We start from the raw sequence: 27,067 nt of genomic DNA on the forward strand, positions 1-27,067 counted from the left end.
TCCCATCAACATTTACACTGTTTATAACAAAAAGAATTAAGAGAGGATATAAAGACTTAGAGCTGTTGCACAATTTCTTTGTTATGCAGAAAAAACTCCATAAACCCCCCCATTTCAAAATCTGTTTCTTATTAGGAAGTTACATAAAAAGAAAATAAAAATACCATATAGTTTACTGATAGGCATTTTTGTCCAAATCAGATTAGTTTATCTGTTTTCTCTATCCAAATATAAGTATGCATAGCTTATATTTATATAAGCTATATAAAGGGCTTGGCTAAGCCCTTTTTAGGTAGGATTAGCAAAAAAACTTTCATTTTTGACAGCACTGGAAATAACAAGCATCAACATGTGAGCTATTGAGTGGTGTTATTAATGTTCAAATGAACAAATCAATGTGTGTCCAGCAGTGGGAACCACTGGGGTCTTTCTAAGAGAGGCCTGAGCCTGCCATTGCTTTAATGCTTTCTATGTTTTGAGCAGATCTTGTGCACACAAGGGTCCCCCCTGTAGATCTGTCCCCAAATTTAGATAAAACCAGAGTGTTTTTCTGTGAATGCTTGAGTCTGCTTTTTCTCAAGACAGTTTAGATGCTGACTAGAGCATTAAATGTTTTGTGTTAGAACTCTCCTATAAAGCAGAACTGATTTCATGTCAGCTGCTCCTTACATTACTCTAAATTTTGATCTATCAGGGCTGCTCACACACAGCAAGAGGCACTGATGTGATGATCTCCTCTGGTATGTCACCTCTCTGTGTGCCCAAGGGGACAAAAGGCAGAAGAGGACCACCCTGAGAAGGACTGGGGAGCAGAGAGGAGCCCATCTCTTTTTCTTTTTTTTTTTTTTTTTTGTGAGCAGGTTGGGAAAACCTGGCTCAGTCAGACCTTCAGAATGAATGCTGAGAGATGACTGCAAGCTATTAATACATCCTGAGATAAACACCAGGGAGGGAGAAGAGCTATTTCAGCAGAGGACAATGTTGGCAGGAGAACAAATGCCTATAAAGTGGCCACGAGTTACACTTATCCTGGAAACGGGAAGATTTCTGACTAGGAGAGGACTGAAGTGCTGGGGCAGCTTCTCACATGAGCAGTAGCTGGGGCAAAATACAGAAATATTTCCCAACTCAAACTTGAGTTCACAAAAGGGATGATATGTATGATAGGGCTGCCTGTAACTACAGATGATGGGTGCCATCAGCAAGAAAGTGCCTCCTGGTCCTGTGTTTCTTCACCCATTAGTCCCTAGCTCAGAAAGCAGACTGTAAGAAGTCTTTATCCTGGTTCACAGAGAAACTGAAGACATTGCTAGTGAAATCTTAAAAAAAAAAAGTATATAGGAGGTGCAATTTAAGCCAATTAATCTCCCTACAGGAATCTTAATTTGCTTGCATCTCCTAGATTCCTGTGCATATGTTTTTAATTATTATTAACAGTTCTTTAATGCCTCAAACTGTAAAAATACCTCGGAAATAAATAATGCATTTCTGCTCCAACTCTGACACATCCACTTGGGACTGGCTGTGCAAGCTGCAGCTTGCACGTAGTGATTGTCAGGGGACTTGGTGCATTCTTCATCTGGTTCCTGACACATCTCCCACAGCTCAGCACTCAGTTTCTGCTGCACATTATAGGAGTTGTAGTTCTAAGCCCCTTGTTAAATACTGCATGCTATTAGATGCTCCTAGCTCTCCATTTTGCTGGAACACATCAAGCCAAGTAGGGTGAGTGCAGAGGTATAGAGCCCAAAATACATATTTATTTCCTAGCAAGGAACATTTCATATTTTTTTCCCCTAAAAAAGCCCAGGTTACTCAACGTATATAGAAATTATGTGAAGCAAAAATACTTTTTGGTGCCCCACCCAAAACTGCAAATGTAATTTAATTCCAGAGCTTTCATTAGAGTTAATGAAAGATATACAGCTCAAGTCCACAAAGAAAACAGCTCAAATCTATGCCTAAGAGCAGGAGGAATGCACTCAGCTAAAACTCATCTGACTTTAGACTTGATTTCATGCTGACCTGATGGCTGATGCTTTTCTGCCTGTGTTTGGGCTCCTGTGTGCCTGCCACCCTCAGCAGCAAATTAACTGCTGTTAATTGTATGCAGATTAATTCTGCAGTTCTAAAAGTCCCACATTAGGAAGGGTAGGAGGTTAAAGCCATAGCAAAGGGGATGCCAGTAATGTCCACATCTGTATTTCCAGAGTCTTGGCAGCACTTTAATTCCCTTGGAACTCCACACACAATATTGTCGGGAGTTGTGAAAGCTGAAGCCAGCAACGTGCCTGCATCCAGCTGAAACTTGAGAGGACAGAGAAAAATCACACATTGTGGCTTGGAGCCTCAGGAAAAAAACCCTGCAGACTGGTGAGTGGCTTTAGTGCACCCTGGTTTATACCTTTTTTTTCTGAGGAAACAACTATTGCCAGTTTTGCCCTTAGAAAAAAAGGTCTGAAAGTCTGAGATACATGTGCCAAGGACAGGAAACCTCTTTTCCGAGACAGATAGACTTGGAACTCGTGTTCCTGTGACACTGATTCAAAAGTCCTCACCCAGTGTCACAATTTCTTCTCCTTTAGCATACGTAACTTGTTATATTTTTATCAAGTGTCCCTGCCAAAGTGACTGCAGAGTGTGCTGCTTGGAAATGTGTTTTACAGAACGCCTGCCAGAGAAACTTACATGGTGACAATTTTTAAATTTAAAAAACAATTCTACTTATCATATGCTTAGTTAATATATTTTGTCATTCTTATTAGGCAAATGAAATAGCATATTTTTTCCATCAGCACCGTGATAAAGAATAGATTAAAAGAACACATGGCTAGCTTGGCATTTTGTCAAGCTATTTCTTCAGTGCTCCTCTCTCCAAAGAACTCTTTCAGTCAGATTCTTTGCTATTAAACTAAAGAATGGTGAAAATTTTCCTGAATATTTTACCAGAATATTATAAATCCCTTACCTGTGGGCAGTCTTTGATGTAGTGTCCCTTGTTAAAGCAGAGGTGGCACAGGTAGTTAGGAGGTGGCCTCTTGCTGGGTTTTCTGGCTTCTGAAGAAAGGGACAGGTCAGAGAAATGCTCAGTGAGGGAGCTTAACCCATCCACAATGTTATTAAGAGAGCCATAAGGGGATGCACTCTTGTACAGACTGCTGCTCAGAGCCTGCAAAAGAAAAAAAAAAAAAGCCCCTTGAAACACAGTATTGTATTAAGGATTGTTCTGAGACTGATCGGAGTAGGGGGAGGATGAAAATAGCAGAAAAAATGGGTTTTCTTGGGTTTTTTATTCATTAAGAATATGGCTGCATATTTGAACGTTTGAGGAGAGCCATTCACAGGCTCTTAGGAAGAGGTTTCACAAAGGGAATGTAATGGAGCCAACTCCGACTGCTGGGAAGCTTTTGGGCTTGCCATGGTTCACTTAGCCCAACCTTTCCACCAAGCAATCATTGCTTTCTTGTGTTTGATCAGACCACATTCATGGCAGAGTTAGAATATGCAGGCAAAAAGCTGAAAGAAAGAACAAGCCACAAAAGAGAACTTTTTTTTTGTCCAAAATGACTTCCACAAACAACACTGAGCTCAGGGAAAGGAAAAGAACACCAAGAAAAAATGTAATTTTGAATTTCCAATCTGGTTAATGAGACCATCAGCAGAGAGACCTGTGTTCAAACAATAACAAGAAATCTTCAGAGTTACATCTGTCTTGGATTTTCTAAGAGGAAACCTGCTGTGATTTAAACATTTCCTGATAAACAGCAAATACCTGGTTTTTGTACTTCACCTCCATTGGATCTTCACTCTCTCAATCTGCAAATTAAGATCAGAAGCTCCTAATTTGCCATTCAGTAGCTTTAGAACAGCAGGAAACCCATAATCACCTAAATAGCTAATCTCCCTAATGGAGATAACAAAGATTCTTTAACTTTAATGTGTTAAGGCTCAAAAAACCCCTGTGTAGTAGGAGTTTAAAAAACAAATAATATCTTAAAAAAAAAAAAATGAACATGGTAATGAATGACTGTAGAACCAGGGCCAATTACTGACAGTCTTCTCCACCCTGAAATGATGGGACAGATTTCCCAGGGTGTTTCTTTGTTAGATCTGATACATCTCAGAATAATGCACAGCTCATGTCATTCTCCTGGCATCAGAGAATTATTGCTGGTTTAAAGGAAAGTTTGCTAAGAAGAGGCCAATCTGTGCCTCTGTGGAGACCTCATTTTTCAGTTCTATTAAATCCAAATATTTCATTGGAGTCTTCTAGCTGTCATATATGTTTATAATGTGTTATATACATGTTGAAGACTGATTCATTTGTTGAAACTGAGTTAGAGAGCTTGGGAAATAAATCTAAAATGGAATTACATTTCCCTCAAGAGATCTCAACCATCCAGGGAGATGTATTTTTGGGGTAACAGTGACATACCAAAAAAAATCACAGAGAAGCCCCAGGCTCAGTTACCCAGGGGAGTCCCAGCTATCACTGAATCTCATCCACACCCCTGCAGATGGTGAATCCTGTAAATAGGAATTCAACCTAAATATGGCCACTGCCATACAGAAAATTGGCTTCACCCACCCTCAGCAAAGTCACCCACAAAGTGCTGAGCTCCACTGACCCTTCTTAAGAAGCTTAAGCTGGTGCAGGGAGCAGGATTAGTTCAAATAGCTTTGAATTAATGGAGTCTATAGGTGCTGAGAGAAGATCACTTTGTTTCAGGGGTTAAACCCATGCATTTGAAAAGGAAAAGCAATCTCAAAAAGCAAGGATAAAGTTTTAGCTGCTTTAGTCATCAAGCAACCAAAGATACCTCCAACAGTCATTGGAATTTATTTTCTAGGATTTATTGGACACTGTTGGAATGAGAAATTCTTGGCATCGAATCATTAAAAGGAAGGGGAAGTGCTGTGGATGCCAAAATAGTATTAACCAAGGGTCTTCAAGAAGTTGTTGTCCCCCTAGGAGCCACTTTCTCTTACATACACTCGGAATAATAGAAAATCTTTCTTTATAAGAGCCACTCCAGCCAAGAGATTCTTAAAGTCCTTCACATGCACTGCACCCATCAGCAACTTTGCAAATTTCCTCTTCCCTGATTTTTACAGAAGGGTGGCTGGATGGACACACAGAATACACAGAATTGAACCCCCAGATTATTTACTCATTGCCACATTGCTACTGTTTCTGCAACAGGACCAACCCAGTGACAAAACACAACATAGAAATCTCCTGCCCTCAGTGGGCTTTGATTTGGACATATGGCTCACAGAGGTGGCTGTTTCCTTTTCTACACATCCTTGAGCTGTTCTAATAATGGAACAGTTTGGCAGCAGGAGTGGGTAGAGGGCAATTCACTTCTCCACCAACTCCTCTTGGCACGTTCCAGGTCAGTAACAGGAGTGTAAAGGTTGCAGTGACCTCAGTTTTGCCCATTCTCTCAGCAAATCTTTACAAACTTCTCTTTGTTTCAACCAGGGCAGCCAGAAGTTTTGTCAAAGGCCAGGACCCCACCAGACTACAGGCTGTGCTGACACTAAATCTCAGCAGCCACCAAAGAGTGACACGTGCCTCTGGAAGTGGCCACCTGGTTCAGCTGGCAGGGCCAGAGTGAGACACACCAAACCATTCACACACCACCATGAAACACTCCCCTGTAATCATCTTGGGGCCCAGTGTTAAAAAAAGAAAAGAAAACAAAACAAAAACCCAAATATAACATCCCAGAAGATGACAGTAAAGGAGAAGATGGTCATGGTGGATGTCACTGGTGCTCCAAAGAACAATGAATTTGCTTAGGAAAACTCCTAGATGATCCCAAGATCCCAGTCCATCCCTCCTGGTACAGAGTCAGGCAAAGTGCTTCAGCAGTTCCTGCCAATCTGACCTGGAAAATGGTTTTAAATCAGTTTAACTCCAAGTCAATGTGAAAAGCACATCAGTCTGGCACTTGGAAATGCTATAAAGAGCAGCAGCACAACCAGTGTTACATCCTCTTGGTAGCTGGGGAAATCTCCAGTTCTTCAGAAAGGGATGAGGAAAAAAAATCTCTTCCAAAAAAGCCACGTTATATAATAAGGGAAAAGACTGGGAAAGTGGGAAAGATTATCCCAGCCCCTGGTATTGGTATCAAATAGCAAAAGCTCAGAAACATGGAGTGAATGTGATGAAAGCAGATGTTGATTTCCTTCATTTTGTCTTTGTAGAGACAAGGGATGAAAGAACATTATTGGGATACATAAAAATGTTTGGGGTTTTATAGGTTTTTGGGGTTTTTTTTTTGTCTGGGGCACTTAACAGAGCAAACGAGGAATTGGGCCCTTGCCAAGTCTTTACCCTGCTGCAAAGGGGATTTTTAAGAAGGATTTTGAGTAATTTTGAATCAGCTTCACACTCGAAGGAGATGTTCAGGGGATGATCACAGGGAGAAGCTGCTGGTCTCAGACAAACAGCAGTAGAAAGGAAAATAGAGGCAGAGAGAAATGCATTCTGATTTATTCAGAGATCCAGTGTATTAGTCCACATCTGGGAAGGGTCAAGGAGACAGCTCCTATGATAAATTCCACCAAAAGCAATGACAGCTTTGCCTTCACACAGCCAACTTATTTCTTTAAAAAGCAGACAACCAGTAGCACTTCTTGAATAGTCTGAATTGGAGCTGTAACAGGATTTGGCAGTGAAAGGGTTAGTGCTGCCAAGCTGAGAGACCACACTGCATGTCCTAATTACAAGGCTCATCAGGCCAGCTGCAATGAATTCAGGATTTCCTTATCTTGCTGTTCTGGGAGGTTGAGGGACCTAGTTGTAAAATTTAGAAACTGGCTTGCTGGGAAGTTGGAGTTGATAATGTAACTTTGTTTGTTTGTTTTTCTGGCTTTTTCTTCTTCCCATGAAACTTACTGGCTTAGTGGAGCAAGCTGAAAATCTGGTGGTGTATTTTCCATAGGTAATCTCTCTGCTCAGTAGAATTTTAAGTTGTATTTGCTGGTGGTGTTGGGAAGTGAGGCTTCCTTTGTTTGCTAAGTATTTCCAGTTAAAGGACACGTAATCTGTAGTGCTGCAGTATGTCCTTTGTGAAAGAGGCAGCCATTGTCTTCCAGAATTCAGTTTCTCTGATTTCCAGTTGGGTAACAGACGTGGGTGACTCAAGAGTTCCAGCATCTAACTCACCTCTAAGAAATTCCCAGTTAAGTGAATGATCTGGCAGTGATCTTGATTCTCTTGGCTGGTCCCTGCTTTTCAGAGACAGCTTTTGGGGCTGCTTGTGCCAAGTGGTGGAAAGGAAACACTGAAAGAGAATTTATCTCTTCAGCTTCTTTTTTAGCACTGGTAGAATGTTGAAACAAAAAAAAAAAAAAAAAAAAAAAAAGGAAGGCAATGGTACTGTTGAGGAATATGCAATAAAACATTTGAAGAAATAAGTGGCAAGTCTTGCTTCCCAGATTTCCCCATGGTACAGCTCCTGCTTTAGCTGTAAAGGTTTTTTTTTAATGAGGAGCAGAAAGCACAGATAGTATGAAAGCATCTCAATTATGACACCTTCTAATGCTGGCCAGAGGTGATGGAAAATATCTTCCAGAACAGTTGATGTTAATAGGGAATGGCAACTTGTTCATGTGGGAGAAGCACCTTTCATTAGGACTTACAGAAGAAATGTTTTTAGGTATCATGGGACTGGAAACATAGAAGCATATCTGGAAAATTCTGTTTCCTCCCTCAGAATGACTGATGGAACCTTAATATAGTAATAAATGGGTTCAGATCCACCACATACCTAAAGCTAGAATGACCTGTGCTGGTTGCAGTGGTTGATAGGTTGCATCTCACCAGTATGTTTATGTGGTGCCATTGGAACTGGGTTTTGTTGGGTTTTTTTAATCTAAAAATATTTGTGAAAAAATTTAAAAACCACTTCTTCCCCACCCCCCCTGAAAAAAACACAACAAAACCCCAAACAAACAAAAAAACTGTGTTGCCACCCTATATGATAGGTTACCAGTTAAAACAGAGGAGAGAAAGAAATATCTAGACCAGCCAAAGTAACAGAAGAAAATGCAACTTCTTGCCCTCTTTGAAGTCATCTGCTGTTTAACTACAATAGCTAAAACTGGATAGGAGAGACCATTTAGTGGTCCCAAAGTGTTGTGCACAGCATCTCTTGACACAGATGTCCTTTGTTCCTCCTAGTTGAGGGATTTAACACTGAATTTGCCAGAGGTGATTGCTCCACCTTAGCAAGAGAATTTCTTTTGGATGTGCTATGATTATTGTGACTGTGCCATCTGAAATCTAGTGTTGAACACACCCCACAACAACCCAGTACTAAAAACCCCTTTCCTTAGTTACAGCTTTTTAAGAGTACCCCTGAAGAAGTTGTGAAACAACATGCTGGAGCTGTAAAATATTTGTGCTAGAGGTTCTCTCCACATTTGTTTTGATTCCATGTCCTGGTGAGGTCCTGTAGCATTTCACCATTCCTATAACATAGCCCAGTCATCAGTTCTTCCACTACATGAGATAGCCTGTAATTGAAAAGTGATGAGCAAAGAATTTTTGATGACATTTTTGCTTTAGGATATTGCCAGCCTAAGAAAGAAAACAGAAATAAAGCCATCTTAACTCTCTGAGTTCAGTTTAAGTCATGGGACTCCAGGGCTGTTAGAAGTTTGCTGGAAAAAGGAGCTGGGATGCCCTAGCTGGAAAAATGTAAGGTTTTCATATACTGGAGATGATGAACATTCTCCAGTCTGTGAAGTGTGTCTGATGGTAACCAGGCTGGCCATGCTAATTCTTAGCCTTGCACTGAAATGTCAAAAGGTGCTTAAGTTATCAGCATGGATTTTCAGGAAGATAAGAATGGAATACGTGCCCGTGCTGTGTCATGGGGAAAACAATAGGATAAAAACATCACTGCCCACACTCAGTTGCTATTTTCATGCCAAAGGGGAATCTCAAGCTACTTAAACACTAATTCAGGGGCTTGTATTGGGCTAATATACAAAAATATAGGAGCCCATCTCTGTCTCTTCTTCTCTTGCCCCAAGACTTGCTTCTGCCATGGGACTTCTCTGTGGGGCCATGCAGTGTGTTGATGTACAGCTGTTCCACCTGAGGATGAGCATGTGTGAAGAAGAGCACTCCAAGTCATTGACTTTTCTGTGCTTCAGCTTTATACAAGTGGTAAAAAAACCTCCCTGTTTTCGTCCCCAAAGAAAATGTCCAGTTCAGAGTCAGAATTCCTGGGCAACCATAAAGCCTTCTGAAAATAGAGGGATTAAATGAAAATACTGTCATATATTTAGTTGTATTAATTTGAGCCAGAAGAAATAGAGAAGTTTAATTATCTAGGCTGAACTGGAAAACCTCAAGAGCTGCTCCTGTATGGCTGATGCCTGAGTTGGCTCCTTTGACAAATTATCCAGACTTTCCCAGAAAATAATACAAGAGTTTACTCAGGAACATCTTCTCATTGCACAACTGCTCAGCAGTGAAGAAAATGTTTGTCTTGAGGAAGCAAAAAAACCTTAGGTTTCTGTTGCCTTCTGAATCAATGTTCAAGTTAGCTGTTAAAAAATCTGATCTTTTGGCTGTCTTGAGTAAAATGTGAATTACCCCTTCCTCATCTAAAACACAGCTAAGTAAACCTCAATTAATATATTCCTGGCTAATTAAATTAGCAAAGTACACCTTAATTCATGCTTCCTCTGTAGGGGTTTTTAGATAAATCCATGCTTTTATTAAACTGCTATCATTAATGCCTACTTATAAGTATTTTCAGGTAGATGGCACCAGGCTTCCCTTTTGCAGGAGCAGTGTCTTAAGGGGATCACTACAAAAGAGGAATGACTTGGTGAAGCAAATCAGTGGTAGGGAGATGGCTCTTGAATGGGGTGGATGGATCTGTCTAAACTAATTATTCCAGACCTGAAAGCTCAGCTGTTTGTGGCTTCTCAGGTTGTGGCTCCTCATCACTGCTGAGCCCCTGAATAACAACAGGTGGATGGATGCAACACCCTGCTCTGTGGATGGCTGATGGACCTTCAGTTCATGGCAAGGTTGAAGGGCAATGCATGCCACCATCTCACCTTGATTCACATCCACTGGTATTTAACATTTTGATGCAAAACCTTGAGGATTTCAGAGATGTGAAAAACTTGCTGCTCCCTGTCTACTCTGCAGTGGCACTGAATACTAAGTTAAGAAGTTGTTCAGTCACCATCTTCAGGCTTGCTGAAGCTCAGGCAGGCCTCTTATCTCCCTGCTAGTGCTGCGATCTTCCTTATCTCAGGGAAAGGTTTGCTGTGCCTGCCAGTCAGGACACTTGTTTTACATAATGTGCCTTGAAGGAGCCTTTAGATGCTGATGTGTAAAGGTGGACAGACTGGATAGTTGGGCTGATTCCAAAGGGATGAGGTTCAACACGGCCAAGTGCTGGGTCCTGCACTTTGGCCACAACAACCCCATGGGGAGCTCCAGGCTGGGCACAGAGTGGCAGAAAGGGACCTGGGAGTCTGGATTGACAAGAAGCTGAACATGAGCCAGCAGTGTGCCCAGGTGGCCAAGAAGGCCAATGGCATCCTGGCCTGGCTCAGGAACAGTGTGGCCAGCAGGTCCAGGGAAGGGATTCTGCCCCTGTACTCAGCCCTGGTGAGGCCACAGCTTGAGTCCTGTGTCCAGTTTTGGGCCGCTCAGTTAAGGAAGGAGATTGAGGTGCTGGAGCAGGTCCAGAGAAGAGCAAGGAGGCTGTGAAGGGACTCGAGCACAGATCCTATGAGGAGAGGCTGAGGGAGCTGGGGGTGTTCAGCCTGGAGGAGGCTCAGGGGAGACCTCATCACTCTCTCCAACTCCCTGAAAGGAGGTTGGAGCTAGGGGGGGGGTTGGGCTCTTTTCCCAGGCAACTCTCAGCAAGACAAGAGGGCAGGGTCTCAAGTTGTGCCAGGGGAGGTTTAGGTTGGATATTAGAAAGAATTTCTTTATGGAGAGGGTGATCAGACATTGGAATGGGCTGCCCAGGGAAGTAGTGGATTCTCCATCCCTGGAGATATTTAAAAAGAGACTGGATGTGGCACTCAGTGCCATGGTCTAGCAACCGCAATGGTGGTTCAAGGGTTGGACTCGATGATCTCTGAGGTCCCTTCCAACCCAGCTGATTCTATGATTCTATGATTCTATGAAATGAGAGAGAGAGATATCCCCTGGTCAGAGGTACACAGTCTTCACCTTCTAAATATGGCATCAAGCTCTGCAGGGATCTTTTTCATCTACTGAATGCTGAACAACTGCACACTTATGTTAAAAAGAAGCTGTAACACAGGAGCACTATATTAGGGACAACGGGGACCATTCAGGTTGCAAATTTCTCAAACACATCCAGGCAGGAGCTTTCATTCCTGGCTCTGTCCCTACATTGCTGCAGCTGAGCCTGTCCCAGGGCTGCCACCACCATCCCTCTGACCTTCATGAGAGGGGAAGGGCTCCCTCCCAACACCTCCATCCCACTCCTGCCTCAAGTTGCCAGAGAGCAGGACTTATTTTGTCCAGACATAGTTCTAGGAGGAGGAGGAGGATTTGAAGGTTGTGTAGCAGAATGTGAGGGGAGAAACGGATGGACATGTTTTGACCCCTGTGCTTGCTGTTAACATCTCTGTTTCCTGCAGGAAATCTTGTCTCAATCTGACCTGCAGGCTGAAAAACAGGAGTCGGGTTTCCTCTCATTTGCTGGGTCTTTTGACACTCCAAACAGAAGAAAAATAACACCCGGAAATAGATCTGTGCCTGTTCAAGGCACACTTGGGAAAGCATTTACCTCCTGTGCAGCTCTTGCACGATGAAAGCTTTTGCTTTTTGGGGTTAAAGAGAGCTTCAAGTCCGAGACAGTTTTGTTTATATCATTTACATTCAGTAATGCCTTCTTGGCACAGAAACCTCCTCCATGGCTGCCAAAGTTGAAAAGAGGCAAAGCTAAGGTCACTGTCAGAGGTAGGAACAATTCATCATCTGCCCAGAATGGGCCCCTCGCTATGTGGCTTAGGGCCTCAGCTCCTGCACTCAGGGGAAGACAAAAACTTTTATTAAATTGAATATAGTGAGGAAAATAAATTATTTCCATGTCCTAAATGGCAGGCTGGAATTTCATTTTGTGACTCCAGGTTTTAGATAGTTTTATCTACATTTAAAGCCACCCTCTTAATCAGTCGTGATACAGCACAGCTTGAAGTGCAATCTGAGCAAGTACACCCAAAACTCTGCAAGCTGCTTCAGATAACTTATAACAACAACTGGGTAATCTGCTTTCCAAGTAGGGTTAAGGATATTTTTTTTCCAGGTTAGGTCTGTTAGAGGAATGAATGTATTACTCTGTTCAATTCATTTCCAATGTATGCTGATGGTTTTAGGACCATCTTTGTGTTTCAAGGACCACTGATGCTCAAACCCTCTTAAGAGCTCTTACTAATCCACTATTTGCAGGATGCAATGACTGTAAAATAATTCCTTTTCTTCCTGTTCAGCCACAGGTATCCACAACTCTGAGGATTTCATACAAATAGTTGCCTAGCAAGCTGGCTTAGTGTGAAGAAATACAGGCTCCAACTCCCCTGCCATGACCACCACCAAGTTTAAAGACCTGGAACCCCAGAAACCTATGGGAGCACGATGATCCCTTTAAAACCTTCACTTGGTTGGCAGGTAAATGGATGAGATGTAGATGTACATTTCCAGATTGCTGCTCTCCTTCTAGGATATTGCACTATAAGAGAGACACCAAATCCTGCCCTGTGCAGGGAATAGGTGTGGGTAGTCACTTAAAACAGCAGGAGCATATTTCTGCTTTCAATATGCAAGAGTCCTGGACCACAAGGACATTTACTTATCTTCAGCCTAAATCTGCAGAAACATGAAATTGATTTCCTGGGATGCAAGTTTAGAAGATTACGTAGCAGCTCCCCTCTCTGCAGCAGCCAAAAGAGGTAAGAAAAGAACCCTTAAAATTCCTCTTCCTCCAAGTACTGAGCTTGTTAGTATTTGCTTACACCAAAATACATGACAGAAAGCAATGGGCCAGGCTTGTGATGTGTTAAAACTTAAAAGCCACCAAAACTTCCAACAGCTGCACTGGCCTGGCTTGACAATGAGGGACAAGGACAAAGACCAAGCCCTGTAACCCTGTATTTATTCTGCTTTCCTCAAGTGAATCTGTCTGTAATTTTAGGGTCTAATTTTAGGAGATCATGGATTGTTTGTAATGTTTCTGAGAATAAAAAACAACCTGCAAGGGAAAAAAAAAAAGTGATCTTATGAAATACTGTCTGTCTGGATTATGCCAACATTACTGTAAGATTTGAATAGCTCTGTAAAACTTAATTGGTTCCTTTGATCCACTAGAAATTCTCTGGAACCCAGACAGAACCTAAGTAAACTGCCATGAAGCAAAGACATCCTTCCCATTTAACTTAATCATTCCATTGTGGCTTTCTAAAGGAGAAAGAAGGGCTGTTTAGGCAAAATGGGCATCAGACTTCTGGCAACACTCCTGAGGAAAAGAACCTAGGAAGAGGTACAAATATTAGCAGTTACATATCACAAAACAATTCAGAAACTTCACTTTTGAGGCACCATTTATACGTGTGCCTCTAGGTTAGGTAACACAACACGTTTGTTTCTGTTTCTTTACAGAAATTCCTGTGCCTGCTCCTTTCTGCAACTGCACTCTTGTGGTTTTCATGCTTCCTAAAGCAATATGGAAAAGATGCTCTGATTTTAGTTTTAAATATTGCTTAAATCAGGTGTGAGAGTCCTTTTATGGCCCACTTAAACTCTGAATGAGAAAACTTCTCTTTCCACTAATGAGATCTTTTCTTCTGATTGTTTATTACCAAAGTAACAGGACCACTGCTAAAAGCTGTTTGCTTTCTGTCTCCTACAACCCCACAAAACCTCCTGAACATCAACAAAAACAGCAAAGGGGACTTGGCATTTGGATAAAAGCCATTCCGTGCACCTCTGGGTTCCCCATTCATTCCATACACTTCATAAATGAATTTATTGGTTCAAGTCACACTTGACTGATCACTTGTGCATTCATTGGAGAAGGATCTTCCTTTGCTGTTCCAAATAACTGAGTCTGTGTCTGCAGAGCAAACGAGGAAGGGATGAAAAATCATTACCCAACAGAGAGTTGGTTACATCACCCCTTTGTTTGGGTGCCTTGGCATGGAAGATGCTGTAAACACACAGGATAACTGTAACTGAAAGCTGTGTGTATAACATGGAATTGCAACAGGAATTCTACAGGTGTTTGCCTCCAATTATGGGTTGGGAGGGTTTTTTTTTTCTATGTATTTCCTGGCAAGTTTCTGATGACATGGAAATATTGGTGGAGGAGAAAGTGAATGCCAGTGCTTCTTTCAATGAGGACTTTGCATAAATTCCAAGTCCCAAGTGATTTAATAGAGTTGGCAATTATTTTCAAATAATCAGAAAAAATACATAGAACTGGTCTATCTTTTATTACTAATTTGTTATACCTATTAAAAAGAAATCAACAGTAAAGCAGAAAGCTGATATCCCTCTTCTGGAAGGTTTAGGTTCAGAAATTAATATTTTGGTTTTTGTCACCTTTCCAGACATGGTTCAGCCTTTGATGTGATACCAAGGAGCTGCAGAAGAACCTGGTGGATAATACTTCTGTTGCTGTGAGCTAAAGCCCAGCTGTAAGTGGTGTTTGATCCAGTTAAAGTAGAGTTAATGCAGGTGTGTTGCAGGGCTACAGCAACATTTGCTTCAGCTCTGGGAAGGGAAAGAAAGCAACCAAGAGGTTCTGGCTCCTGGAGGAACTTAAACACCTCTACTACTTCTTATTTCTTGGAGCTTTCTGCTGCTATTACTCAGGTAAGGAAGCCCAAATAAAAGCCACATAGCTAAGTTTAGATTACTTGCTTAAGAGAACCACATTTGCCTCTTGTGTCTATTCTATAAGGAAATTACTACTAAGTAATTCAGCATCAGTGTAATAACTTAAAACATTACCATATGCAGCACAGTGTACTTCAAATAAATGTCATTAATCCTGAAGAGGAGAGAATTTTGAAGCCATAACTAAGAGGTTACAAATGGAGGAGTGTAAGTTGTGTGATTACTTGAGTTTTGCACTTACACAAAATAGAGATTTTATTTTCAGATTCCACATCCTATAGCACATTCATGTATAGGTGTTTTTTTCTTCCTTGGCAAAAGAATATTTTCCAAGGATAGAAGTAAAAAAAAAATAGGCCATGGCTGCAGAAATAAGAACAGGGAGCAAAAAAAGAATGGTTCTAGACTTAAAAACCTGAATTTTTGCATTTTAAAACACTGGAACTGGAAATACTGAAGTTGTTAGCTCAAATACCTGTAATAGGATCTGAGTCCAGAATAGAGAGGGGGCTGTGAAAGCTACACATCATTTGTTGAGACAGAATCATCCAAAGGATTCTAGAGCTGGCTGGATGGATGGAGGAGGCTGAGGCCACCAAAATGACCCAAAGGGTATTGTTCCCTGACTCAGCTCCCTGGAATCTCTTACAAGGCCCAATGCAAGAATTAAATGTAAATTCTTGAAAAACAGTCTGAAAGGAGGTGACTGGCACCTCAAGTAGCCCCAAAATGTCTTTAATGAACAGTCATCCCAAGGCAGAGAGCACAAGTTCCTCCAGCTCATGAACTGCTGAGCTGTTGCCATTTCAATAAAATTTGCAAAAGGATGAGGGCACTGAAATGTTAGAGTTACCTGAAGACTACTGAGAAAAAAAAATAATGAGAAAGCCAGATAATCACTCTTATTAAAGGGTATCTTCATGTACTGCAGGCAACCTGTCTGCTGTATTTTCTGGCTGTCAATAACTGGGCTGGAGTCAGAGGAGATGAATCCTGGGGTTGCCTGCTCTGCAAAGGAGGAGCAAGAAGTCCTGGCTGAAGTGCTGAAGCACTCTGTGGGTCAGAAGTGTGCTCTGTGTTAGAAAAACTAAGAATTCTGAAGGGAATCAGAAATGTTTTGGAGCATCTGGCTCTTTCTGCTAACCTGCATCTCTCTTATTTCCCCTAGGACTCTATAGGTTGTGAGCAGCCTCTTACGTGGGTTTTGTTCTCTCTTTTAAATCTCTTAATCGTGGCTGTTTTCAGAGATATGACACTTAATTTAGTGGGTCAGTGGCCTCATCTTTTATGGCAGTCCCTGCATTCTTCTGATCCTACGAGGATGATGAAGCTTTACAAATAAACACACCTATTAATCCTACTTAGAATTAATTCAGCTAGGCTAAATAACAGGTCCTTCCTCATCCAGTACCAGGCTAGTCTGTATTCCTCAAATTCTGTGAGTGATAGATGGAAAATAAGTTCATCTGACAGAAAAATGTGGTTTCTGTAAAAATGCCAATTTCTTTCCAGATGTTTTTGTGCTTTCATGGGATTCAGTACTTGTTGTTAATTTATGGATGTCATTACCACACAAACTTTTGTGCTTTGATAAACACGATTTATCCCAGTGCTGCAAACCTTCTATTTCACAGGGGTTTGAACTTTATTTTCCACAGTACACTCTCTAATTTTTTTTTAAGTCCCTAAATGTTCCTTTCTGAGTGATCTGCACCTTACTGCAGCAAACTGAAGGAGCTCACGTTGTTCTCATTTCCAGTTGGTTCCTTTTGCCTCTAGGGTTTGAATCTGGAAGTCCCTGAGTCAGAAACCCCAACGAGTTTTTAAAAAGAGTTGTTATTTTCTAATCTAGTATATGCAGTTATTTGTGCTTAAATAAGATCTGGTTTAGGTCCAGAAAGTGGCTGCCATGGAGGTTTCTGGAAGGAATTCCCCTCTTGGAAAGACACTCAGAGTATTGCACATGGGCAAAGAATTCACTGGGACACAGGCTCCTTCTCGGGTGTAAATATTGGCTTGTGCTGGAATTAGCACTCTGTGTTCAAAGAAACAAGTTTGATGATGAGAATACGGTCATTTCTAGTTCCTGGCTGCTGGTTCTTCTTCACCAAAGTCAACATGGACTTGGTAGGGTGCCTGCTGTCAGGCCAGAAAAATAGCATCTGCCTCTCTTACACCCTTTTCCAGGTTTCTCAGTGACACTCAGCTACAGCTACCTGGCTGTGCCTCAAATGCTTGAATTCCCATGTAACCAGCCCCACAACAAAACCTCAAATACTTGGCTCTGATGGATGGTGTTATAATGAGGGTGGAGCTCAGTTCAATAGCCAGCTTAATGCATCTTAATGTTCTAACATGCTTTCGTTTCATATCTAGGACAATAAAGGCTGCAGTAAAGTTTTATTTAAAGCAGGGCTGTTTTGCAAAATGCCTCTTGCACATGGAACAAACCCCTCATTGTCACTTTACTGTTTAAACCTTTATTATTGCTTTTTTTTTTTTCTTTTGCTTTTTTTTTTTTTTTATGCTGGTACAATGGGCTTTTATGCACCAAACAGCTGTGTTCATCATGTTTATTTAGAAGGCATCCATTGTAGTGGAAAAAGTCTGGAGGACAAAAATCTTGGTGAAGTGCAAGACTACTCTGTGGGTGCTGGCACTTCTCTTTTTTTTTTTTTCTGTCCAGTTCCTTTGGTCAGCATGCAAGTCACATACACAGGCACTGCCATGCAGGCTTGCAAACCCTATATAATAGCAACTTTCCATGAGTGCTGTCCCTTATTCCAAGCATTCTCCTCCAGGATTTTTCAATTGCAAGGCACCACAGAGTATGTGTGACTATTTTACACCCTGTAATCCTATCGTTTCTCAATCTGTTGCTATTTTGGCCCCTCATTAGGTCACTTTCCAAATATTGTGTACAGCTATGTGTCAATCATTGTCACAGCTCAGCTCCAGGCTAAGCCAACCCAGGACAAAACTAGGAGGTAAAAAAAAAAAAAAAAAAGCCAACCAAAGCAAGCAGTATGTAGAAACCAGTCACCAGTTTAACTGTGGAAAGCTATGTGTTGTTCCAAAGATAACAGGAGCCCACTTGATGCAAAAGTGGCATACAGTATAATGCTCCCCAAAATAATTTTATGCAGTTGAAATATGCAGTGTATACTCAATGGCATCTGCAAATAAACAGATGTTAGAATGCCAAGAATTAAGAGCACGACATCGTAGGAAACTCTTGGGTGTCTCCTGCCAAAAAAGCAGTCTAGTTTCTGGAAAGAAAACTAATATTTTGACAGAACTCTTCTTGAGCACCATTATCTGTAACACCTTCTAAACCTTTGAATTGAAGTTCCTATATAAGCAAGCAGCATCAGCCTGAGGAACTAAAGGGTTCCCTACTTTCTTTGGGGTAAATCCATCAGGGCAAATGCATTCCCATGCAATATGAGAAGGCTGTGCCCCCTTCCACCTTTTCAGGTTACCCTGGATTTACACATAGTTCAGGTAAAGACTGGAAACAGAAGTGTCTCTATCCATCACATAGTCAATGCTATTGTTGTCACAGCCTGAAAAATGAACTGGAAAAAAGAAAGCTTGATATTAAAAAAAAAATAGTACAAGATCTGCATGGGATATGGTTCCTTATTTTGTGAACTTTTAATACTCTAAGCTTTCTACAGAGCTGGCATTCACAGGTGGCATCCTTGTGCCTCAGAAAACTCTAATGAAGATAAAAAGAGTAGAATAAAGTTGCATCCATCCAGCTTGTGGATGACAAGAAACAATGCAGAAATGCATCCAAGGTGATCCAAAAGCAGTGTGGCTGGGAAGGGGCTGACTGCTTGGAGCAAGGAGCTGGGGGAAAGCCTGGCATACAGGGAAAATGTTTTTTCCAGAAGAAAAAAGTTTTTTTGGGGGGAAAAAAAATGGAAGGAAGTGTAGGGCAAGTGAAAAGTGAGAGTGTGACAAAAGGATTAGCTTCTACTTGCAACCAGTATGGTAGAAGCAGAAAATGAACTCTGGGGGAACTTTAAGGGAAATAAAAAAGTGTTTCTTGAAGACTCTTTCAAGGGCTTCCCAAATGCAGCCTCCATTTACTTGTTTCTTCCTTTTTCTCCCAAGAAGAAAAAGGACCCACTGTAAGCAGAACGTATCCTGACTTGGACAAACACGGATCTGAGCAGAATCCCAATCTGGAAGGAGTCCATATAAGCCAAAGTCCTGGAATCTTTTCACCACCTGGGCACCACAAAGCTTGCAAGCCAAGCAGAAGGGGCAAAATCTGCAACTTGTAATCAACAGGTAGGTAGCTGGAAGTTTAAATTATGCTGCCTGTTGAGTTGGTTGGTTTTTTTTTCAGAATCAATGTGCTTCTTAAGACTTGGTGTTTTTAAACTGGGTATGTTATATATAACTCCTCTTAACTGCTAACAGATACAACACCACAGCAGTTGTGGAATTTGAGTTGTTTTCAATTAACAGCCCCATACCTTTGCTGACAGAACAGCAGTGTGTGTTTTGTTAGAGAATACTTTTTAAACCTGTGCTTTAAATGGAGCTGGGAGGACTCTGAAACATCACATTCCCATTCTGTGGGAATTGCCAGAGCAGGTCGGATGCATAACCCATCCAACCACTGTCAAATGGAGCCACCCTTGAGTGCCTCCATCCAGAAGCCCATGGCAGGGAGTAAAACCATTCCTGGATGGTTTCTGGAGAGGCTTTGGGAGGTGATGTGCGAGGTGCCACCTTGCTGTGTCTCCTCCAGCCATGTGAAGTCCCTCCAATGCAGAAGTGCTTGACCTCAACAACTTCCTGTGACAGGGAGTTCCACAGTGAATTGTCTTTGCATGCCCTGGCTTTTTAGCTTCCTTCCCTTTGCTCTCATTTGGTCCCCTTCTGGCGTTAGCAAACGTGCGCAAAACTTTTTTCCACTATTGTTTTTGTCACGTTCCTGTCTCTGTCTTCCTCTTAAATAACGCTGCCCTCTGATTTCTCTCAAGCTATTCTTTATATCAAGCTCTTTAAGTATCACTTTTTTTTTTCCTTTTCTTTTGAACAAAAAGAAGGGGGGGGAGACGGACTTTGCGTGTTAAAACAGATGTAGCGCTGTGTCTGTGTGTGCGTGGTTTGTCGGCCCCCCCTGTCCCGTAGCCCTGGCACGGTCCCGGCGCTGAAGGGGACTCGGTGTAACTATCGACCAGACTGTCAACACTCTGCCAAGCGGCGGGACGGGGCGGCCAGGCAGCCCGATCCGGCGGGCGGGAAGGGGCCGGGATGGGGAAGGAGCCTGCGCGGCTCCGGCCGAATCTCCGCAGGCGAGCGGGGAGGGGAGCGGGACAGCCCCGTGCCCCCCGGATCTGGGGAGAAAGAGAAGGGGCGGAGGGGCGAGGGGGAGGCTGCTGAGGCATCATGGCGGTCGTGGTGTCCCGGGGAGGGTCGGGGGGGGACTCACCTCGCTCCTCTGGAGCTGAAAGAAGCTGTTGAGATAGCTGGAGCTGAGCGAAGAGCCCAGCTCCGGGGTGCTCTTGGTGTAGCCGAGGTCGGGGTGCTGGGACGAGGAGGGTTCGGGTCTGAAGGCATCGAAGGCGCTGGCCTGGTGCGTGTCTTGCAGCGAGAGATAGACCCAGTTGAGGAGCTGAGCGGGCTGGTAGACGGACGCGGCGCTGGTGTCGATGGCTGACAACAAGCTCATCTTTCCCCCGGGCTCTGCCGCCGGCGGCTGTCCCCGCGGTGCCGCTCCCCCTCCCCGCTCTCCCGCCGGCGATGCTTTCCCGTCTCTGCCGGAGAGTTTCCTCCTCGCCCTCCGGACGGGCCGGGCCGGGGGCTTTCGATGGGCCCCGCGCCTCTCTGCTTTGCCCCTAAGGCCAGCGGCGCCCGGCCAGCCCCAGCGCTCCGCGCAGCACGGGCATCGCTGCTGCTGCTGCCGCCCGCGGGCTCCGCACGAAACTTTTCTGCGCCTTCCTTCCTTCCCTTCCTCCCGCCCTCCCTCCCCGCCCGGCCGGTGCCTGCCCCGCTATCTGTCTTTATTCCCAGTCCCGCAGGCAGCGGCGGGGAGGAGCTGCCGGAGCTCCGGAGCGGTGCCCGCCCCTTCGGGCCTCCCGCGGGGTGCGGGGGGCGGCGGCGGCGGCCGCGCTGCTGGAGGGAGGCACGGCCGGACCGGAGCCGCTCCGCCCCCTCCCTGCCGGGCCGGGGGACGTGTGTGGACGTGTGTGTTGGTGCACTTGTGTGTGTGTGCGTACCTATGTGCGTGTGTGCACACGCGTGTGTGCTGGCGGAGGTCCCCTCGCCGCCGGCCTGGGGTGTCCCCGGGATGCTGGCGACTCGCCCGCCTGGCTCGCTCGCTCTCTCCCCGGCCTTCCTTTTCCTCCTTCCTGAAGATTTTTTTTTCTTTTTTACGCAAAACACACGCAAAGCCCTTCCGAGAGCTCCTTTACCCGGGTCGTTTCGGGGTTGTTTTTAACTCCGCCGGTTTCTCCTTGCGCCTCCTCAGCCCGCCCTCCCTCTTGCCTCTCATTCCTGTTTCTCTGCCGATGCTCGGAGTTCATCGTGAGCTGAGGTTCCTTCTCGTTAAATCTCTGTCAGAGCTTACAAAGGGTTGTTGGGTCACCGAGGTTACGCCGAGCCCTGCAGAGTGAGGGTTTCCCAAATAAGGCAGCGAGCGGCGCGATTTTCCCTTTGAAATCCACGGAGGTATCCCTGGCGCAGGCTCTTGGGGAGCCCGTCTGCGGGGGGATACACTGGAGCTAAAGCTGAGTAGGCCTTTTAAGGAGTCGGTAGCACAAAAGAGGATGATGAATGCTTCTCTTTTTAGGAAAGAGCCTTGAGTGGGTAAGCTGGTAATTACAGTTCATAAACTCCACTGCCTTCCCTGGGATGAGAGGAGGAGCAGTGCAACTACTCCTCACTTTGGTACCAACACTGTAAGCATCAGGCTAGGAGTTTTCTTCTTAAAACCAAAGAAACTCCCAATAGGTAACTTAAAAACTCCAGCAAAGGCTCTTTCCTGGTACTGAAAATTAATATGTCTTCCTTAGGATGATCTTGGCAGGGGAAAAAAAAAAAAAAAAAAAGCAAGCAGCACCTTACTTACTTAGAGGACAGAAACAATCTGAAACATCAAAGGCAGCACCCAGGTTTGCCATAATGGGTGATACAAGTCTGCTAAGACTGAAGAAAAATCACTGTTGTGAAGAGGCATGGTTACAAGGAGAAGAAAATGCAGGTCAGTGTATGCACAGTAGCAAACACTATTAAATTGTCAGCTGCAAACAGCAAAGATGAATGTGTTTCACTTGTGAGAGCAGGTAGCTAAGGCAGCACAGCTATCTGCTAGCAGGAATTTAAGTGAAGGTGAAGATGGTAACTTTCCAGGCCTGCAAGGTGAGGTCAAGTTTGGACCAGCTGAATCAAACTGAACGCCTTTAGTGATGCTAGGATTTATTTTTAATGGCCATGTCCTTGCAGCATGAATGCAGTTTGCTGCTTTGTATGCTGTCTTGGTTTGCAAACCCTCTGGAGCACATCTAAATATGAGTGTATCAGCATAAGAAGGAACAAATGACACCAGGATAAAGGGTCTCTAAAAGTGACCACAACATATAGATGATCATAATAGAAAAAAATATATATTACATCCCAAACCCAAAACAGTTTCACACGAGCAAAAAGGTGAGTGAGTCTTAGTGACTAGAGGAGGATTTTTCCAGGGTTTACTTGGTAAATGTAAAAAAGAGCAAGAAATCTAGATCACATCTGAGGAACTTGCCTCTCTGGCAGATGATGACAGTAAAGCCAGGATATGGTATCAAACCAAGGAGAGGGAAGTGGGCTGAAGCTGCTTGGTTTGTTGTTGTGGGTTTTTCTTTTTTTGTTGTTGGTTTTGTTGGCTGGCTAATTCCTTCCTTAAAAACAATTTCTATTCTTATCACTTCCCTATTTTACTTGATAAATTAAAACAAAATACACGGGGCTTTATTTTAACAGCTCCACTGGGCAGTCTGGTTAGTGAGATGCTGGGAAGCAAACTGAAGTTCTGAAGGAGGAGAAAAGACAACATCACAGGGCTCTTGGAAAAAAAGAGGTCAAAATACAGAGTGCCTGAGGTGATACTATGTTTCAGATGAAGGGTTTGCGGTCTGGGGTTTTTTTTTCTATTTTGATACTTTGTACTTTGAATATATCCTCTTCCTTGTAGTTGCTTTGATTTCTTTTATTTAGCCAACACAGCACTGATTGCGATGGGGCAAGGGAAGGAAGAGTCAGTGCATTTCTTCCAGAGATGCATTCAAAGATGCAGCAACCCCCTGTGATGTTGGGGACATCGTGTGTCCCACCAGCTGCATTTGAACATAGAAAAGTTTTGGCTGTAATCTCTTCTTGATGGTGGGCCTGGTGGCTTCCTCCTCAGAGAGGAATGAGTGAGCTGAATAAATGCTGTATTTAAAAGGAGAAGGTTGGAAAAGTCTCAATGAACAACTTAACTAAAAAGCACCCACACTTTGAGAGTTTGTTGTCATCCTGGTCTCCTGGTGCAGTTTCTTCTGGAAAAGTGTTTCTAGGCTGTTCCCCATGTCATTCTGGGCTCCATGCTGCTCTTAGCTTAGAAATATTACTCCATTTACTACTGAACCATTATGGTAAAGATAATTGATTTTATATTTTATTTTTTCATTTTAAGCCCTTTATTTCTTCACCTCTAGAAGTCATAGATGAGTGAGGAGATCAGTGCAGATGGTCCATTTAACAGGTACAGAGCAATAGAGAAGAAGTTGTCAAGGCAAATTGCATCTGTTGTCCTCCAAAATATGGAAGACAAAAATATCCCCAGTCCAGTAGTTGTAAGATTTCTTGAGGACGTGCCCAGTTCCTACTGGTTACATTGGGATGTGCCTCCAGCTGGATGGGTTTTGCACCAGCTTTATGGTGCTGAAACATTTATTTATTTATCCTCCTGGTAAAACCAACCAAAACTGTAACAGGAAACTTTAAATAATCTGAATTAGTGAGTTGGAAAAACAGAAGCTTTGAAACAGCCCAAAGACAAAGACAGGGACAACATCAACTCCAGCCTTGTCCCCAAAGCATTGGGTCACCATGTCATTTATTCACACTGGTGTTACAATTCCCCACTCATCCTATTGCCTTAGTCAGCTGGACATCCCATGGATGCTCTCTTCCCAAGGCATCTTTGCAAGAGGGAGGAACATCATTTTCCTCTTGTGGCCAAGACTTGTTTTTTTCCAGAATCTAATGTAGTTATGCCCCTGCTTTCAAGGTTTATACCTTTAGATGCTGCCAGCCTTTAAACTACATAGGTGATTTTTAATATTCCTTTTTAATGGTCCTTCATATTTTAAACATGAATGTGCTCTAATAGCAAATCCCCTGGATTCTCATGTTTTTAAAGGTGTCCTGGTCTGAACTGCTGTTGTCTTAGTCTGCTTCTTAATCTAGAAGCATGGGATGCCCTAGATGGGGATCTGACAAGAAAATAGAATAAATACCAAAAACTGCTAGTAAGGCTAGAGAAAACAGGTGACTTGAACTCACCTCTGGATTCTCCTGTTTCCATAATCAGGAGATAACAGAATCTCCCTGGAATACAGAATCTCCTGTGATGCAACAGGCCATTCTGGAATATTCTAAGGGAATGTTTTTCGTGTGCTGCCGCAGAGATTCTTATCTGATTATGAAATAATTTAGCTGTGCAGTGGAAACAGTGTGTAAGCTCTCTTCAAACTACGAGAAGGCATTTCAGCAGAGTTGTAAACTGTAAAAGCACCTCTGCAGGTGGCATCTCTGAGTGATGGGTGTTACAGCCACTTGTGCTTGCTGTGTAGGTACAACAGTTCTGCTGCCAGCAATGAAACAGCACAAACCAAAGTTTCTGAGAGCAAGTCTGGGAAATGCATGTGCCTGGGTATCTTACACCACGTGTTTTCACACCTACCTAAAGGCTCAGCTGCAACCCAGTGCTCAGGTACAAAAGTCAGAACTCTTGTTTTCTCCCCCTACCACTACTCTTCCTCCTCTGCTTTGACACAAAGTTCTGCCAAAGGTTGAATATGAACTCCTAGTTCATTCATATGCAGAATTTGGGTGTATATTTGCCACGAGCAGTAATGATTAGCTGTGAGTAGTGTGTGAAGCACGACTTGGGACCATGTCAAACCACCAAGTGGGTGGTTGATTCAACACATCATCCTGGAACATGCAGGGTTTGCCCCTGGCCAGTTTGTCTTTCAAGTCTTGGGTCCTCCCTGCTTCCTGTGTGTGAAGATGTGGGTGCATTGCTGAGTAATTGCACCCAAGACACCTTGGCTATGAGTACCTGCAGGAGAAAGCCTGGTTTGATTTTTAAATTGCTTTGTAAAGCTTTCTGCAGGCTCTTCAGCCAAAGCCCAGGCTTCTCAAATGTTCTTTTTTGTTGTTTTTAAAGGCAGGATCTCCTGGTCTCTAGCACTGATCCAAAAGTTCAGCAGCTCTGTCCAAAACAGAAGTTGAAGCAGCTAATTCCTCTTGTTTAGTTCATCCTAATTTCTCTTGCTTGACAGAGGAATCCAAGAGATGGGAGTCTAAAGATGAGGGCAGAGTAAGGCAGCAGCAACTGGGAAGGAGAAGCAAGCACAGGGCCATCCCTTCCTGAGTTAAAACTGGTACCAGCCTGCAAGTGCTCATCTGATCCTTTGCCATTAATGAGACAAGCACCTTCTCACAGAAAGGCTTGATGGAGCCTCCCAGTATCTCTATCTTAAACTTAGCTGTTAATTTGAAGGTGTTAACGTGCACCACCTGGTCCTGGGAGGATGGCATTAGCCAAGGGTATCATTAACACTAATAACTTGTTGAATGAAGAGTGAAAATGAAAGCTGAGGAAGTCTGCAAGGGTGTAATTGGTCCAAAATTCTTTTGCCAGTGTTCCTGCCTTATGGAATGTTGTATTTGCTAGGAAATGTGGAGAGGCAATGACCAAATGTTGCATTTTTTACGTGAAAAGAACCACAAAGGTTATTTTCCTACTTTTAATATTGGTTGCACTTTTTCTTCCACTTGTCTCAGGCCAAGCTGTGACCACACAGTGACCACACAGTGACCATACAGTGACCACACAGTGACCATACAGTGACTCTGTAGATACAGAAACACATTTTCCAGGTGAAATTTCCCCCTGTTTCTGCCACAGCATCCCTGTCACTGTAATCCTCTGAGAAAAAACCACTCCTCTCCATCAGTGCTTTCAAAGACACATTTTAGAAGTGCATCAGAATTGATATGTTTATAAATATGGGCATCAAAAATGGGTGGGTATCCCAGTATAACCCTAATACTCCAGTTACAAACCCTAGCAAAACGGCCTTGCATGGTTTTATGCTGGGAAAATATAAAGGATAAGTCTAGAAAATCCCATTTTATTTTTTTTTTCGTGGTGGCTTCCCTCTCCACTGGTTGCCTTTTATGGTTCCAGGTAGAACATCTTTCAGGAAAGCAGCTTCAGCTCCCCAGCAGAAATGCCATACCACTGAAGTCAAAGGTATTGGGTGTTCCTGCAATTGCCAAATTCCAGCTTTGCTAAGGGCACAGTTATGTATTGCGTGCATCAAAGATGTTTTTTCCCATGGGAAAAGCTTTGAATAAATGAATGCTACAGCAAAATGTTCTTTGAGAAAAATTTATCCAGGTCTGGGGAGAAATATAATGGGATTTGAGCTGGCTGATTTTTTGGTTGTTGATCTCTTTGAGTTGGGGAAAAGTCTCACACAAAATGCTGTCTTCATTTACAATGTTTGCTCAGGAAAAACTGAACTGAAATCAAACATCTTGAGTCTCTGGGTCCTTTTTTTTTCCAAAAAAAGAAAATGGTTCATGTTCTAGGATGTATGTATCTATTTATTTAACTTGTGTGGGATATGCAGTTTGTTTGCTACCACTTCTAGTACATAGGATATGATTGGACCTTCTCTCTGTAGTTTTTTTTTCCTTAGTCACTAATGTATTTTGAATGAGGGAGGTGGTGATGAGTGGGAATTTAGCCACTGGCATGTGTTCATCTTCCCTCTCTTGAGTTCAGAGAAAAGGAGAAATAACAACAATAAAAAAGATCTTAAAGAACTAGAAATTTGTTATCTACTGTTCTGAGAAGTAGGA

The 27,067-nt window shown here is 43.1% G+C and overlaps 1 protein-coding gene across 1 annotated transcript in view; it reads right to left on the reverse strand.

The window, feature by feature from the left end:
- ZCCHC24 (zinc finger CCHC-type containing 24) overlaps positions 1-20,914 on the reverse strand; it is a 98,622-nt gene extending 77,708 nt beyond the window's left edge. The window contains exons 1-2 of the mRNA XM_030453422.1: positions 20,376-20,914; positions 2,969-3,169 (exon numbers count right to left, since the gene is read on the reverse strand). Coding sequence (XP_030309282.1) covers positions 2,969-3,169; positions 20,376-20,615 — 441 coding nt within the window. The 5' untranslated portion in view covers positions 20,616-20,914. The remainder of the gene's footprint in view (positions 1-2,968; positions 3,170-20,375) is intronic.
- Positions 20,915-27,067: the final 6,153 nt, after the last annotated feature.

This window comes from Calypte anna, chromosome 6 (assembly GCF_003957555.1).
Source record: "Calypte anna isolate BGI_N300 chromosome 6, bCalAnn1_v1.p, whole genome shotgun sequence".
Lineage (NCBI taxonomy): Eukaryota > Metazoa > Chordata > Aves > Apodiformes > Trochilidae > Calypte > Calypte anna.